Source organism: Urocampus carinirostris, chromosome 20 (genome assembly GCF_059441175.1).
Source record: "Urocampus carinirostris isolate Australia breed hairy pipefish chromosome 20, RoL_Ucar_1.0, whole genome shotgun sequence".
NCBI lineage: Eukaryota > Metazoa > Chordata > Actinopteri > Syngnathiformes > Syngnathidae > Urocampus > Urocampus carinirostris.
This window is the reverse complement of record NC_142368.1, coordinates 2,077,897-2,095,644: the sequence shown is the minus strand read 5'-3', so window position 1 is coordinate 2,095,644 and position 17,748 is coordinate 2,077,897. Positions and strand designations below refer to the sequence as shown.

At 42.0% G+C, this 17,748-nt stretch overlaps 1 protein-coding gene across 1 annotated transcript in view; it reads left to right on the top strand.

The window, feature by feature from the left end:
• eva1aa (eva-1 homolog A, regulator of programmed cell death a) overlaps window positions 1–17,748 on the top strand; it is a 74,080-nt gene that overhangs the window by 53,145 nt on the left and 3,187 nt on the right. Inside the window, exons 6-7 of the mRNA XM_088324843.1 lie at window positions 15,114–15,248; window positions 16,881–17,054. Coding sequence (XP_088180969.1) covers window positions 15,114–15,248; window positions 16,881–17,054 — 309 coding nt within the window. The remainder of the gene's footprint in view (window positions 1–15,113; window positions 15,249–16,880; window positions 17,055–17,748) is intronic.

The window sequence follows — 17,748 nt, the reverse complement described above, 5'->3', positions numbered from 1 at the left end:
AGAGCGTGATATCACTATGTACCAGTACAGTAGACCCCAGAATTACAGCGATTCCATCTGACAATGTTTTCACTTTATGATGTCGAATAACATGTTTTTACCCCCATCTTTACATCATTTTCTCTGTTATACGTCATCAATAACAAATTATTTCACATGCCCAAAACTTTAAAATGTATTTAAATCTTTGCGGTGTTTGTGCGTATGATGAGTTACAACTCTAAGATGCCTCTCTTCTATTTGACGATGCTATACAAAATGCTAACCAGCTAGTGTCACAGCATCATGAAAACGCACATATGCTATTGGCTGAACTACCTACCACAGTGCCTTTATTTTCATTCGGTTCAAAATCCCATATGCTTCGTAAAGACTGTGCACATCGGAAATATTGTATTTGTTCTGTGTTTAGCTGCTATGGGTCAAAGGCTTTCAGTGATGCCAAAGGTAGAAGCTGAGACATAATAACCATGGAAACTAGGTTTGAGATTATCAAGAAATACGCACCGCTATCGTCGCAAAATCGCATGCTTTTAACCACATGACGATCGGGACTATTTAGAAAGGAGATTAAAGCAAGGACATTTTCTAAGGGCATGACCATCCTCACAAGTGAAAGTTTTAAAATACATTTATTTTGATCTGTTGTCTGCTCTCCCCTCTGCATCCACCTGCTTACCCTACTCTACCAGTTTAAGTCACGTCACACCAATAAAAAAATGTCTCATCTCATCTCATCAGCTGCACTGCTTATCCTCAGTAGGGTCGCGGGGGTGCTGGAGCCCATCCCAGCAATCATCGGGCAGTGGGCAGGGGACACCCTGAACTGGTTTGCCAGCCAATCGCAGGGCACACGGGGACAGACAACTCACTCGCTCATTCACACCTAGGGACAATTTGGACCGGCCAATTCACCTGAAATGCATGTTTTTGGAATGTGGAGGAAACAGCAGTGCCCGGAGGAAACCCACGCAAGTGTGGGGAGAACATACAAACTCCGCACAGGAAGTCTGGAGCTGGATTTGAACCCACGCAATATAAAGAATATATTTCATCAAGTCAACGTACATTACACATAGGTAGTACAGTATTTATAGATATTTTACAATATATTTTGCCATTTTTATGTTTTGATCCAGGTTTACTGGGGATGGGAAAGCATTACAATAGGTTTCTATTCATCGGCCCAACAATTGCATTTGTGCACTCTTGAGCAGAGTTGGTTTCTATTTGTGTTTTGGCTTTTGGCCACTAAAACGTTCTGGGAGAGCAAACTGGAAGAGACCTGGTCATTTTCAGTCTTTAGACTCTTACAGTTTAGTCCTGTTACATGCGAATTTTTCCTTTCCCCAACCCCCACTGCAGCCTCGTCTCTCTGGCGGTGTGTTTGTGTTCAATCAGTTTAAGAACATTCACAAGCTAAAGCAAATCCAGACTGCCAATTTGTCAGGGAGGCCTCTGTGCTTCTCTTTGGGCATGGTCGAAGCCTGCGCCAAAGGATGAAGAGATCAACAAAGATTCTTTAGAATAGGATTTTTTTTTCATTGATTACTGTAATCCCTAGCTACTTTGAGCTTCATACTTCGTGGCCTCACTGCGGGTTGAAAAATTATTTTAGATCCATTAGCCCCAGTCGAATATTGCTGGGGACGGGGGCCAGAGGAGCGCATTTTTGACGAGCCTGACGACTATGTTTTGTCCTTCTGTCCACCAAAAAGAGAACTGCGCTCAAATGACAGCGATCCATTATTGCGACCACACGATTCTGCAAGTAGGGGACCAGCACAGTGTACTTATTCGGGCCTGGATACTCTTATTTTGTCATTACTGTATTTCCCCCTGAAATGAACTGCACTTGTGCAGCTGGGATCCATTATCCCCAAACCCTATTGCTGAGAGTGGGACCAGCAGAAGGCACTTTTGTCGGGAGGCGTACCATTCCGCCCAGTTTAAAATTAAATGCATGGTTGTGGTCACGATCCATCATCCCTGGTCAAATATTGCTGAGAGCAGGGATTGGCAGTGTGCATTCATTTTTTGGTCAATGCCGCTGAAGCATGCCATTTTGGCCAGCATAAAATGAATTTAACTCTTTTGGCCGCGATCCCTTATCTTCAGTCGACTATTTCCGAGAACGGAGGATGAGAGCCAATTTGTGTCATGTGTAGACTCGGGTTTTTTTCCATTCTTTTTGCCTACAATTAACAGTACCTGTGCAGCAGCAATCCATTATTCCATGTCGACTATTACGAGCAGGGGCTGGCAGAGCGCATGTAAAAACTGTAGGGAGGCTACTTTGCGGGAGTTCGCATGTCATAGGGGGTTCTGGTCCCCATTAGCCGTGATAAATGAATGATTACAGTCCAATGTAGTGTACATTGTTTAGAACTACATTTTATGTAGTACTCCAGGATAAACATGTTCTACAGACTATGCAGGGAATGACAATGATTTTCTGGTCTGTGTTGATGTTCTATGCTCACACATTCAAGCATTGAATGCTTTCCCCATCAGAAGTGCTGTGAGGGGGTACAAATCTGGAGTGAATAAGGGTTAAAAAAAAATGATTTCTTTGCTGGTAACAGTACAAAGTCTTCAAGAGATTCAGTTTTCAAAAAATGTTAGACTACAACCATGTGTGCCAATTGAGAGTGCGATACATCTTTCTTTCACCTAATAAAATGTATTCAGAGAGTGTTGATGTGCGATTTGCACCATAAAGGTCACCCTATTCATCAACAGGGTGGTCTTAACCCATCTTTACATTGCGCTCTCATGTCTTTGGAATGTCCTTGACCCCGTGCGAACCATTTGAAAGAAAGACCGTACTGTGTTTACCGCCCTCGTCGAATAACTTTTTTTTTTGGTATTTGTCTGCGAGCAGGATTTTGCCAAAACTAGCAGCCAAGAAAGAAACCATTACACTTGGAAGCAGATCTGTGGAGGGAAAACAAACAAATCCCAGAGGAGTGCAGGTTGAGCTTGTGACAGGACGCTGCAGCACACACATATACTAGCGCTCAACGCTCTGGTTGGGGGAATTTAAGTTTGTATATTTAATCTGACGTGAGCTGATATCCAACGGGAAACAAAGTCAGGAGAATTTCATTCGAAAAGCTATAACTGCTATGACTGTTTTTAGGTTATACAATTTCAGTGTTTCTTTAACTATATGTATGTCAATGTATGATGATATTATATAAGATAGATAGATAAATAGAAAGAGAGATAGATAGATGGATGGATAGATACTTTTTTCATCCCCATGGGGAAATTCACACTTCCAGCAGTATCCTTGTGTTGAAAATAAAACAATAATAAGTAACAGGAATATAATACATAAATACCCAATGTAACATGTTGATATAGAGTATTTAAATAGTGCTACATAAAATACACACTGTAATAAAAACAGGGTAATATGCAATGTGGGGGTGTGGTTTAATGTGGGCTTTTACTCCCCTGGGTGGCGTTAAAGAGCCTCATGCGCATGAGGAAGAAATTATCAGTGTGTCCGTGGAACAGATATTATATTATAATATAATATTCACTATTTGTTTGTTTAGTCTTAGTCTTGCTTTTGCTATGCCTGTTATCATGATACTATGATAATAATCTTAGTTGCTGTAGTTTTACACGAGTCACTGTTTGTTCGTAGCAATTTTCCTCAAATATTTTTTATGCCGTGAAGCACAGTAGGAGGTGTAGTACAGAGAAGAATGATACACACAAACTAAAGTTTACTTGCTAAAAAGCATGTGTACTGGTTGAGGGAGTTTAGCGCGACCATCATTACTGCCGTGTACGTGCCCCCCAGCGCTAATATTCTCTACCGAACTGTGAGTGAACTGCAGCATGCTTACACCGAGTGCATTTTTATTGCGGCGGGGGACTTTAACCAGGCCAATATGAAAACAGTTCTCCCGCATTTCCATCAGCATGTAAATTTTGCTACAAGAGGTAGGAACACATTAGACCTGGCCTACACAAACATCAAAGGTGCATATAAAGCAGCCCCCCGCCCCCACCTTGGCTCATCAGATCACCTTTCTGTTATGCTAATTCCAGCATACAAGCCCCTGCTGACCAGAGAAAAACCTACAGAGAAGCAGGTGAGGGTGTGGTCTGAGGGGGCAATGGAGGCACTACAGGACTGCTTTGATTGCACTGATTGGGACATGTTTAAATCGGCTGCCACTTACAACAACAAAATAAATATAGATGAGTACGCCATTTCTGTGTCAGCCTATATCAGTAAATGTGCAGAAGACGTCAGCAATACCAAAACTATATGCACCCGTGCCAATCAGAAGCCCTGGATGACTGCTGAGATACGCAAACAACTAAAAGTACGGAACCTTGTCTTTAAATCTGGTGACATGGAGGCGCTGAGATCAGCGAGGGCTAACCTGAACCGTGCTATCAGACTAGCAAAGCGAACGTACAGTCAAAAAATCCAGGAACGTTTCCTCAACAAAACCAACACCAGGGATATGTGGAAAGGCATTCAGGCCATTACCAAATACAAGCCAACCACCGCCCCAGTGCAGGACACTAGCATGGACTTTCTGAATGACCTCAACAAATTCTTTGGAAGGTTCGAGGCACAAAACGGCACCACTGCAGCGAAAGCGGTTCAAAATCAGGACGAAAGAGCACTCCACCTGGACTCATCTGACGTGAGGAAGACCCTGAGAAGGGTCAACACAAGGAAGGCTCCAGGCCCGGACAACATTCCGGGGCGGGTACTTAGGGAGTGCGCCGATCAGCTGGCTTGTGTACTAACAGACATTTTCAACACCTCACTAGACCAAGCCAAAGTACCATCATGCTTCAAATTTGCCAACATCATCCCAGTGCCAAAGAAACCCCAGATCTTATCATTCAACGATTACCGGCCCGTTGCACTGACTCCTATCATAATGAAGTGCTTTGAGAGACTGGTTAAAGAGCACATCACCACCAGTCTCCCCTCCTCATTCGACCCCTTTCAGTTTGCCTACAGGACAAACCGCTCCACCAGGGATGCCATCTCCTCTGCGCTTCACCTGAGCCTGACACATCTAGAGGAGAAGAACACCCATGTGCGGATGCTGTTCCTGGACTTCAGTTCAGCATTCAACACCATCATCCCACAACATCTGGTAGACAAAATGAGACTCCTGGGTTTCAACACCCCCCTGCGGAACTGGCTGCTGGACTTCCTCTGTGACAGACCCCAATCAGTGCGGATAGGTCAGAACAGTTCAGATGTCATCTACCTCAGCACGGGCTCCCCCCAAGGCTGCGTCCTAAGCCCCTTGCTGTTCACCTTGATGACACACGACTGCGTCCCTAGGTCCGCCACAAACCACATCGTGAAGTATGCTGACGACACAACAGTGGTGGGCCTCATCAGGGATGACAACGACCTATGAAATGATCTGCATTTATATAGCGCTTTTCAAGTCAATGACTTCCCAAAGCGCTTTACAGTGTGCTTCACATTTCCCAATAGCGGCCGTGATCTGTGCAGCCATGTAGGGCGCTAACCTGCTTATTGGGGGTAATTGGGGGTTCAATGTCTTACCCAAGGACACTTCGACATGTAACACGGACAAGCCGGGATTCGAACTGGGATCCCTTAATCCTAAAACGATCGCTCTACCTCCTGAGCTACTGCCGCCCCTAGCCTACAGAGAGGAGGTGGAGCAGTTGGTGGGCTGGTGCAGGGACAACAGCCTGGTCCTGAATGTTGACAAAACTAAAGAGATCATTGTCGACTTTAGGAAAAACCAGCCCAACCATGCCCCACTTTGCATCAACAACAAGGCTGTGGAGGTTGTCAGCAGTATCAAGTTCCTAGGGGTGCACATTACAAACAAACTCACCTGGTCCGTGAACACTGCATCACTGGTTAAGAGGGCACAGCAGCGCCTGAACTTCCTGCGGAGGATGAGGAGAGCCCACCTGCCCCCACCCTCCCTCATCACATTCTACAGGGGCACCATAGAGAGTATCCTGACCAGCTGTATCTCTGTGTGGTGTGGAGGCTGCAGCGCTACCGACTGGGGTAGTGTGAGGAGGGTAACGAGGACAGCAGAGAAAATAATCGGGACTACACTTCCCTCCATTCAGGACATCGGCCAGAAGCGCTGCCTATCCCATGCTAAGAACATTACCGGGGACCCCTCTCACCCCCATCATGGACTGTTCACTCTGCTAGCCTCTGGGAAGAGGTTCTGCAGTGTGCGGTGCAGGACCACCAGGCTCAGCAATAGTCTAGTCCCCATGGCCATTAGACTGTTAAATGGTCAATCTAACATATAGTTAACTTAAATCTAAACGGCTGCTAATCTGACTTTTTGCACTACTGGCAGTTTTTTATAGCTTGCCACTCATTGCACATTGCTCTCTGCACTATGGTAATTACAGCGTTATTGTTACAGTGTTAATGTTACTGTGTACCTGACTTGTTAACCTGACTGCCCATTTTGCACATCTGGTTAGCTACTCTTCTTGCACTATCGGCACTATGGTAAAATACTATACGTAGCCAATTACAATACAACTTTATTTATATCTGTACATTCAAGGAAACTGTGGGGGTCAGATGCATCGACATTTTGTTCTGTATACACGTGTACTAGAATGACAATAAAGTAGATCTGAATCTGAATCTGAATCTGATCTTGGTTTATTTTCTAGCCCTCCAGCAGTGTAGGTCTATGCCTCTGGAGCGCCACGAACGAACACACTTAGAAACACACAGACCATATCAATGGAGGACACAAGTATAGTACTTGATTTTGGTGAATGACATACTGTACTTTTAGGACCATAAGGCGCAAAAGAAGGTCTAAGATTTTCTTTAAATAGTGTGGTTCGCCCTATCGTGCAGTGCACAGTGTTTTTCATGCAAATCGGTGGACGTAAGGCTGGGCGCCCACACCAAGACTGAGAGGACACAGGAATACTTTATTTTAAGGTGCAATAGTCCTATACAAGTCCCCGTTTGTAGCCATTTTTAAATCGCAATCCAACAATTTTCATAATATCCCCAGAAAACAATGTACCTCTTGTTCCGTCATCTCTTTTTTTCACGTTCCCAAGCGTGTGCCTCCTGTCTCTGGCCTCCATCTACACTTCGGCAAGGTGTTCTGCGTAGTGTGTTTGGTGTCAAGTGTCGGCCCATGCTTTATAATATACACCAGTGTGAGTCTGTTTTGTGTCAGATACAACTTGCTCCAAGATCACAGATCAAAATATATTTTACCGACTTGAGAAACTTTTCCAATCTGGACCCCGGCATAGAAAACAGGAGGAGCATTTATCTTAAAGGTTTTATTTTGTAACAGCCCGCACCTCAGTCACGCTCCACTATTGACCCCTCAGGCAACCCATCTGTTGGGGCTCAAGCTGTTTTAAGACCGCAGCTAAGTGGACGGGGTCAGAGGACGAAGGTGAGAGCGGAGACGGAACGTAAAGTGGACTGGCTGCAATTGCTAACGATGCCTACGTTAACATGCAGTAATTCAGTAGTCCGATTGGAAAGGGAATTTGGGATTTCTGGACCAATCAGAACACATCGGTCACCTTTCTGGAGAAAAACAAGTAACCCCGTATACATAGCATTAGCAAGTATTCAGATTACATGGACGAAGCGCTCGCGACGTCATTACGAAAATAGACGTTGTTCCCGCACTTTTGACATTAGATATATGAGGATTTCTTCATGTTACCCACCAAAATTAGATGAAGTGCCGTGCTTGGTTCCTCCGTGCTCAAAAATTGAGCTCCATTGCTGCATATCGTGTAATGTTTATGTACCTGGCACCCCTAAAATGTTGGCTTAAACTATACATGCAGTGTTACAACTATTAGATCCACGTCGTGGGGCCAGAAAATAGAATCCACTTATACACATTAGGCTTTTTAGCACGTAAGTAGGAGTTTGCGTCTACCATTTGTCTTTGTACTTCAAGTCCCACAATGATTTAAACATTTTTTTAATCGATATTCTGAATGAGGGGAAACAGCATGTGCAGGCAATGTCATTGGCAATGTTTGTGTGTCAATGTGTGGTGGTATCTACATGCATGAGTAATTGGAAAATGAAAGGAATAAGCCATCTTTTGCTAAGACTTTAATCGGATTATTGCGAGCGTTTACGTAGTCAAAATATTAGCAAAATTCAGTTTTCTATTTAAATTTGGCTGCATGTAAACATACACAATGACACCAAAGTGTTGACCTCACGGAGAGTGTTTATGAAATGACAAAAAGGCGCTTTCACAGTACGTTGTGTATATGGACAATAGCTGCGTTTGTTTGTCCCCGGCATCTGTCCTTCGTTCTCTTTCGAATGCCAACAGCTGTAGTTTGTAGTAGCAGCCTATAAATAGCTTTTTCCAGAGTTGGCTGTAAGTACAGCGCGGTGTAGCAGCATACCATCTAAACTCCAATTAACGTTTCTGAATGGTGTGAGACCCGGCACGGTTCCATGTGACTGTTCAGTCCCAGCTTTCCAAAAGACGTTTAGAATTCTTAGACCTGAAGTATAGTCTCCAATCTGGATTGTGTGTTTTAGCTGCAACTGTGGTGGTTATAAAAGTGATGACAAAATTACTAAGACCTTCCAATTGTCACCGACCACAAATCCTCCCCTGTGCTACCAACGATCAGTGAGATAGAAACTTCTTTTTTGTGTCTGTGTTAGAAATTTCCATATTTAGTGGGTGATATTTACGGAGATTCTCGTACTCCAAATTGACTTCTTAGAACTGGCGAAAAGTAAATACCCAACAATGACAGGGTATGGCAGGGGGACGTTTAGCTCTTCCCAAAATGATAACGGCGAACGTCAAATCACAGGGTCAAAATACGTCACAGATGCTGCTGTTTCCTCTTAGCCTTGTCCTCGCTCTTTAGGAACAACAGTTAATCTATTCCAGTTACGTATGGTGTTCGCAACGAGACCAATTTGATATGGAGTGGAGGTTTTGACAAAGTGTGGTATTGGCATCGGTTTCCCAAACCAAAGTCCCTACTTAGCTTGAAAAATAAGGGTGGTGTCCCACAGGATTAGTGCTTTACTCTCAACAAAAATGATGAATGCAACTTTTCATATCAATTATACGTAGACAGTGTGCAGTTCTGTGTAGCCAGTGGAAACATTGTGAATGCTACATAGAATTGCCAGTATCCTTATAGACTGTCTTTACAAAATATTTGTTTTCGTCTCAAACGAGAAAACCTAAATTACTTATAAAACCCACCACTAAATCAACAAGCCACAAGCTCGCCCCTTTGAAAGTGGAGGTGAGAAAAGCAGCGTTCTTCATCACTATGGCACGCTAATCACAGTCTTAAAATTACCCCCCATTCCCGTCATCACCTCAACAAACCCCCCTTGATTACAGTCTTCTGATTGGCTGTAATTTGCTGCATATGTGGTCCAGGGTCACAGCTATGACACAGAACAGGGCGACACACATACCTATCTGATACATATGTATTAGTGTAAACTGTCAAATTGTTTTAAAATAACCAATGGTTTGCCAACAGCAGGGAAAAACTAAAGCCCACGGGCTACACATAGCCCATCAGGCTTTTTAATCCGGACCAGCTGAAGTACTAATGTTGCTCATTGGTCCTCAATGTCCTCAATAAAAATATATTTTTTAATAAAACATTTAAGGACGGAACAACAGCTCTCGGATCATCAATGCTAGTTACTGCTTTTGATTATGTCAAGTCAAAAAAAAGCTATCCATTTTAGAAAATAAAGCAAAACTAATCACTTTTACAATGGTCTAAATTTGTAAAAAAAACAACAAACAAACAAAAAACTATGGGTTGATCGGTTATAGGTTTTTGAAAATATTTTTAAACGAACTTAATATTGTGCAATGGCCACAACTTTGAAAGGCCGTCGGGTGTGAAAATGCTAGGCGGGAGAAGAGCGTTCACAACAATGGCCCGTGTTTACACTGGCGAGGCTTAGCTTTATTTTCACAATGTGTGTGTCTGTGTGTGAACGAGTGTTTATTCGTGGTCCATGTGCTGACCATTGCAGTCAACTGGACAAAGCCCTCGTAAGCCAAAGGGGATATAGTGAAATATTAAACCACGCTGAATCCGAAATGAGAACAGACCAAGGCCAACAAGTTAAAACACAGTAACTTAAGCCTAGATGAGAACCATGTGGTGGTGTTTTGCGTAAAATGTATGTAAATAGATGCCACTGAACCAGGTTGGCAATGATACAAGAAGTAAATTTCATCTAGACTGGGTAGAGAGCAACCTACGATTTTCTGGGCTATTTTGATGGCTCTTTGAAAGGTTCTCCTGTCAGTTAAATACTTTTAAGGTTTTAAGTCAAAATAGGTAATAATTTAGCCTGAGTTCACAATACTGTATTTTTTTCTGTTTTTCTAGTGAGAATGTATTTGGACTTTCTTTATAAAATAAGAAAAAATACATGATATGAGTAAAATGATTTACCACTTCAACCATTTTCAAAGAACATTTTTGGAAACTTGTAGGAAAATAAAGCTACTACCTATCAGGGTTTTTTTTTGTTTTGTTTTCATAATTTTGCTTATAAGCGTAAGCATCCTCTTCCAACCAAATTAACCTCCCAGACTACGATCTGAACATATAATTAAGATAATTTTATTTACTAAAATTCTTGTCAACTATGCATTTAAATGTCTTTTAATTACAGATAAAAATAAAAAGTGTTACTTAAAATATGCATTATTTTTCCATTTGTTACTAATTATTTGTAAAATACTTTATATTGTAATTAAAATACTTGGATTTATTTATTTTTTTCGTTCAACAGATTTAGTTAATCCATTTTCCCGAAAAACAATAACCAAAACATTAACAAAGCTGAAAGAAAACAAGTCGGATTTAAATTCATTAAAAATAGTAATAGTAGTGAATAATTTTGCCAAATGAAATATTTTTTCTAAAAAATGTACATCTAATGTTGTTTTTTCTCCTTGTTTGGCTACATTACTATAACTGGAGCTTTTGTATTGCACCTTGGGCCAGACATCAAACGCAATGTTCAATTTGCTGTCAGCATTAAATGGAATTGAATAACTTTCTGCGGCACATCAGACAAGGTCTCATGACACACAAATGAGCTTTGGCACATAGGTTGAAAAACACTGACTTAAATCATAAGCAAGGATGAATGGTTCACATCAACATTTATCCATGTTACCACAAACTATCTCCATTCACTCGTGACATGGAAACATCATTTTGTAAAATTTACCTGGCAGATTCTCCACATTTCTACGTCGGTTATAAAAAACATTCACTGGCACCAGACTTAAATGTACAGCGAGACAATAATTAAATATCGAGACTAACCGCAATTATAATGTTCCATTCTGTGCGACCGCCATCCATTGAGGCCCTTAATTCACCCAGAAACCCCGGCAGGAAATGATCTGAGGCTCTTGGCAGGAAGCTTCCTGCGCTAGCGAGTTATTGGCGATGATTATTTGTCAACGCATGAATAAGAATCACAAGAATCACCGAAGACCTCAAGTAAAGAAAATCATTGCTACTTGGTCCATCCGATAGCTTCTCACATCAACAAACTAAGCAACCACAGTAAAATCTTCCGATTGGTAAAGACAGCCTTACAAAGAGTCATCAAAAGAGCCCAGAAAATCATTGGCTACTTCTGCCCAGTCTCATTACTGGACCAGGGACGGTCAAGTAAAACAATGTCAAGTCATTCAAAAAGCGTAATATTTATGAGTGGCACAGCTGTTTTCTTAACACTCCCTAAATGCAGCTAATGCTAACAGATACGCACAGTTGGCGTCATTAGCTGAGATGCAGACAGAAATAATTGCACTTCTGAACGAGAGACGAAACCACTCAGCTGTGAATTTACCACACAATGACACACAGCTTACAGTATTGTGAAATTGTATTTCACAGCAGATCGGTTCCGGCACTAAATAAACACAAAGCAAGCTCTGTGTTGCTTTCATTAAGCTATAAATAATTGTATCTCATTGATGAGATTGAAGCTTATCTTATCATAGATAAGATATTCCTATACTCGGATATTCTTCCCAAATGGATCCCAGAATAGTTTTTTTGTGTAGGTAAATCATGGAGAGTCCTCCTTTTTTCTGTCAATATACAGTAGATCCCGGGATACAAAATTCCCACCGTATGAAGTTTACACTTTACAATGTGGAATAAAATTATTTTTCGGTTACTTATTCCAGCATTTTCCCGACTATACAAATTTGATTGTGTGTATGACACGTTATTGTCGCGACCAGAACGGAATCAGGACCCAAATGCGTAGCGTTAACCACAAGTTTATTGATAGAAAGAGGAATGACAGCGCCCTCGATCTGGTGCTCGCTGGACGCGCGAAGCAAGCCGCTCATGCAATCAGATCGGGATCCGAATACGGAAGTGGATCTTCCGTAGCGGGAGATGGCGGTGTCAAGGACGGAAAAACAGGTCGATAGCCGGGACAGGAGAGCAAAAACGTGGTCGGGATCAAAAATGGGTTGTAAGCCGGGACGGAAGAGCAAACGTGGTCGGGATCAAAAACAAGTTGGAGACGGAGACAAACGGGGAGATCAGGAACAGACGGGTGGAAAAATGGGTGCAAAAACAGGACAGGCGGGAGTCAGGGTCAAAATGCTTGCCTTGTAACAACAGAGGTTTGCTGACGGACTGACAACCGTAGAGTGACAGGACTGGGCTTTAAAAGGGACAGGGAACCAATCAGCTAGCCCGCAGCGGCTGGCGCCAAATGAGCGGGCACAGGTGATGCTAATCAGTGATCATGACGGTTATGTCTCCAACATGTATTTAGGCTATTGGGCAAGGTCATATAAAATGCTAAGCTGCTATTATTTTGCATCACGGCATCATGAAAATCCTGAAGTACTATTAGGTGAACTACTTCCCAAAATGCCTTTCTGTCTCTTCGTTCAGTTCAAAATCGCGTGTGCTTCGTAAAAACTTGAAAAGTCAGAGATACAATAATGTATTTTTTGTACTGTAATTATTCATGATGGGTGCCAAGGTTTGGCTCAGGAGGTGGATCATCTTGGGATCAAGAGATCGCAGTTCAAATCCCGGCTCCTCTGTGTTACATGTCAAAGTGTCCTTGGGTGAGACACTGAACCCCTAATGCCCCCAATAAGCAGGTTAGCGCCGCACATGGCTGCACGGACGCTATTGGGAAATGTGAAGCACAATGTAAAGCGCTTTGCGAAGTCTTGACTTGAAAAGCGCTATATAAATGCAGATCATTTCATTTCATAGTGATGCTAAAGTCAGAAGCAAAAACATGATAACTATATAAACAGAGTTTGTTATTTTTAAGAAATAATAAGAAGGCACACTAATGACTAGCCTCTCTATTTTCCTTTACTGTAACCAAGCAACTATCGAGGCTATTATTAAAAATAAGGAAGTAATTATGGCAAGGAAATCTCATAAACGCATGGCAATCCTCGCAATTTCACTTTGTGATCCGAACTTGAGAATTGATTCATGTTGCATCCCAAGGGGTCTACTGTTCTTTGAAATGTTTTTTTGAGATATAAGGGCCTCATCAAGGTACAGTAGTTCCTTCGAACTTTAAAGCATACAATTCCTCAAAACATCTTAGAAAATGCCATTCATTGGGACCAACATCTTCTAATCTATGTTTTTTTTAGTTCTCGTATAAGTACAAGGTCATCAGAAGACAGCAAAGAAGTCATGAACACAAACATACTGATAAAAATATGCAAACGGAATCAAGTACAAAAACAGCCTAGTATGATAGCATGAATTACCGGGAACACAAACACGTGATTGGAGTGTTAATGATAGGATCTGTGGTCATTTTTGATACAGTAAACAACTTGGGAACATTGAGTAAGAAAGAAAGCGGTACCAGAAAACCAATTTTGCATAACCTTTATCTCTGTAAGATCAGTACTCCAAAATAGATCTAAGCCTTAGAAAGAAGCCATTTTTGTTATTTCGACATCGTTACTGGCTTCAGAGAAGCCAAGTCAGTTCAGAATTGCCCCTATGTTGTCCACCGCTTCAACTAGAACGTGACCAACGCTGATTCATCAAACGGAGGGCCTAAATACACTCATGAAGTCATGAATCGGTTGCTGAGTCTGTCAAACGGCGGTATCTTGTAAAAACGGCCGTTTGTTGTCACGAAAGCGGTGTATCAAAAGGGGGAGTCGTGGTTCTAAATTGAATGACGTTGCTGCTGCTTCTCCCTTGTAATCTCATTATTTCAATTGGCATGTACACAGGGTTATTCGTTTGTCAATAGACACCTAAACAATTTATTCAGATTGTTCCAATAAGCAGCAAGGAAGCAGAAACAGTTCTCTGATTGGTTTGAGCATAAAGGCGCTTGTAAAGTGATGCAGTAATTCCGCAAAGTACATATTAATCCCTAAAACCGGATATTAGAAAAAATTGTGACGCACTGAGGACGTGAAAGTAGAACTGTGAAATGGTGAGGGAATACTTTATGTTCCTAACAGCTCATCAACTGGTTGAGTGTTCCCATATCCAGACCCCAGTTGAGGTGAAGTCTCCCTATCAAACTCCTAAGGGATTATTTCCGTTCGTCCCTCATCGCCAGCAGTTTATGGCAATGACATACTGCCCGTTTCTTGTTGTTCTGCCATTACTATCACGCACGCATTCCTAACCATGACTAGCACTCGGTGTCAGGAAACAGATGATTTGTCTTCACTGACCATTGGTCCCGAGTGACTCAGACACAGTTCCAACTGTAACCACACAAACACCCGCACACAATACACTGAGGTTCAGTTGGCCAATAAGCAAAAAGAGTGGGGGTCTGGAATGTATGGCACGGTATGTTGTGGGTTTGAATCAGTGTGCAGACAGCCTGACTCACTCGAAGGACCCTGTGAGGGTTTAAAGGGGGGTATATGTGGTAGCGGTTTGGGAGGGGGACCTCAAAGACGTGGTGTGAATCATCATCATACACACTTAAACTTGTTCAGTGCCATTGACAGACATAAACGATAACCACTAATAATAATTCTCTCCCATTTTCTTCAATTTCCTGCATCCTTCTGAAGTGCCAAAGAAGTTACTCCAGGAACAAAGCTCCAGACCACCGGCGTACTCCCCACCACCCAGCGCCCATGACCCCAACATAGTGGGGGACAGCCCTCCCGAGGGGACCTCAGTCAAGCGCCCCAACGCTATTCCAGGTGAGAAAAAAAACTGGTCTGAATAGCTCCCCTGTGGAGTGAGGTTAACCAAAGACATTCAACCCCTATCCACAAGCTATAAGAGGAACACTTTGGGGTTTTTTTAGAGCAGAAAAGACGATAGTGCAGGGGTCAGCAACCTTATTGACTAAAAAGTGCGAGCCAAACAATACATTTTGAGACATAAATCTGATGTTTGATGTGTTTTTTTTAAGTATATGAGATCAAAATGTGTCTCCCTCTTGCAGTTACTTATGATCGTTAAAATTGTAACCGTCATTTTGTCATGAATACTAGTTTCAAAACAAGATGCGGGCAGAGTTGTTTCGTAAAAATGTCATAGAATACAGCAAACGAGAAGGACAGGGATGTATTCACCTTTAGCTATGTGACATGGTCAAGGTTCTAACCTTGGGAATTTAGGGGTTATTATTCGTCTTCAATTCTATTTTATAGACGTGAGTGTTCGACATCTTTGAAATCTACAAAAACTCGTCCTAAAAGTCCACAAGTGTGCCGTTGATCATACATCTTCATTCATTAATTGTATGTTCTATTGTATCTCATTGGCTAAAACACAGAAGAAATCCTAATGAAATGTCTTCTTCCCTGCCTTTAGGTAGAAAAGTGCGACAGCGCTCCTGCTGCTCATGGTAGAAAAGCGGTATTACACCCCTGTCCTCAAGGCATTGAAATACAGTAGTCAATTTTATCTCTGAACCAGATGTACCCATTAAAAGAGCCACAACTGGCTCCTGAGCCATACATACCCTACCCCTGCATTAGTGTCTCATTTAAAAAAAATAAAAGCCTTGACCTTCTTAGGAGCTTTTTCAAACTTTCCAGCTCATCTGGAAAAACGAGTTTCTGCCTTTGATAAAGGGATACGGGATGAAGACCGTCAAGACATGAGGGTGGAACGCAACCCCTTGACATTAAATCCACATTCCAAATCGTGTCGTTTGTCTTGTCTTTTGTGTAGGTGAAATGTTTTGTCTGTTTTTTGATTAATGACATCCGCTCACTGGTAGGTGGTTAGCGTAATGTAGTGCAAACGAGATGTCAAAACAAAACGGTGCAGTTTGATCACTTTGAGTCTCCGTAGTTTGTATTCTTTTTTGTGCTTTTAGCGCTGGTTTTCGGCTGCACGACAATACAGTGACATGTAGTGGTCAAATCATACAAACTGTCCCTTTAAATAGGAAATCCTTAGGTCAAAGTCAGATTGTAGCAAAAACAGAGAATTGAAATTGTGTTTCTTTCGCTTAAAATACATCATGAAGTGTATTTAAGTCTTAAAGTTACTTGAAATTTTCATCAACTAAAAAGGATAAGATAATGATCGAAACTGACTGTTTGGATTATCTTGTTATTTTTCTGGTTAGCTAACCAGGCGTGGTTGTAAGTTTCTGGTGCTGGCTAGCTGACATTTATGCCAGGTGGAATCGTTTAGGCTTCCAGGCAGCAATTCCAGTAAAGGATGTTTAATAGATAAGAAGCCTTTTTGTGATGTTCAGAATTGTATTCGGCCACAATGACTCAAACATCGTCACGGGTGGTGAAAGTTAGACTGGCATTTTTTGTTATTTTTGCATCTCTGTTCACATCCTGTGACTCATCTGTCATTTCTAGACCGGAAGTGGGTCAGGGAGACCAACGCCAACCAGGAGCGGTATCCTGAGGTGGGAAGAGGGGGGGACGAGACTCCGGCGAGCCCCCCGGAGAAGAATCCAGTTATCAACTCCACTTTCAGCTCCAGCATGGGCCTGATTAGCAACGCGCTGGCGGCCTACACCTATGCTTCAAGTAGGAACACCTTTGAACAATTGAGGCCAACGCTAGGAATAAAAGGGGAGATTTTGTGGAAAATAAAAACTGTATTGCTGTTGTTTTAGTAAATATATATATATCAGCAATACAGATACATCTTCATGTTTGGGCCTTAGTTGCTTGTCAGATGCATATTTAAAAGAAATAAATGACTTTTCTTATGGTCCGGAACAGTTTAAGTACTTTAGCATCATTTCTTATGGGAAAAATAAATTCAGACCTCAAACATAACAGAACTCAACCTCCAACCTGGAACAGATTACGTTCGAAAGCTGATGCACCACTGTGGTGTATCTTGGGCAAGTACAGCCTGGTGCCCCCCATTCTTTCCCAGGCCATTTTTTGGGTAGGGGTTTTCTCCCCCACAAGAAACAGATAGTGCTGGTTTTCATGGTTACCAGTAGGAAAAGCCTTTTGATATAATTTAAATACAGCAACTTCATCCTCTGGTCGCTGTTGTTTTTTGACGTAAGGCGTCATTCTGCTCTTCAGACATGAGCGGGACCTCGGCATTGACAGTCTGTGATAATCCTAATTCCTATTTAAAATTTGTTTTTAAACGATTTTGTTTGAAAAAAAAAAGTCCTTGAAACAAAGACAATTATCTAAAATTTTTCCTCGTAGATAATTATTTCAATTAAAAAAATACATCATCCAGGGTTAGGTTAGA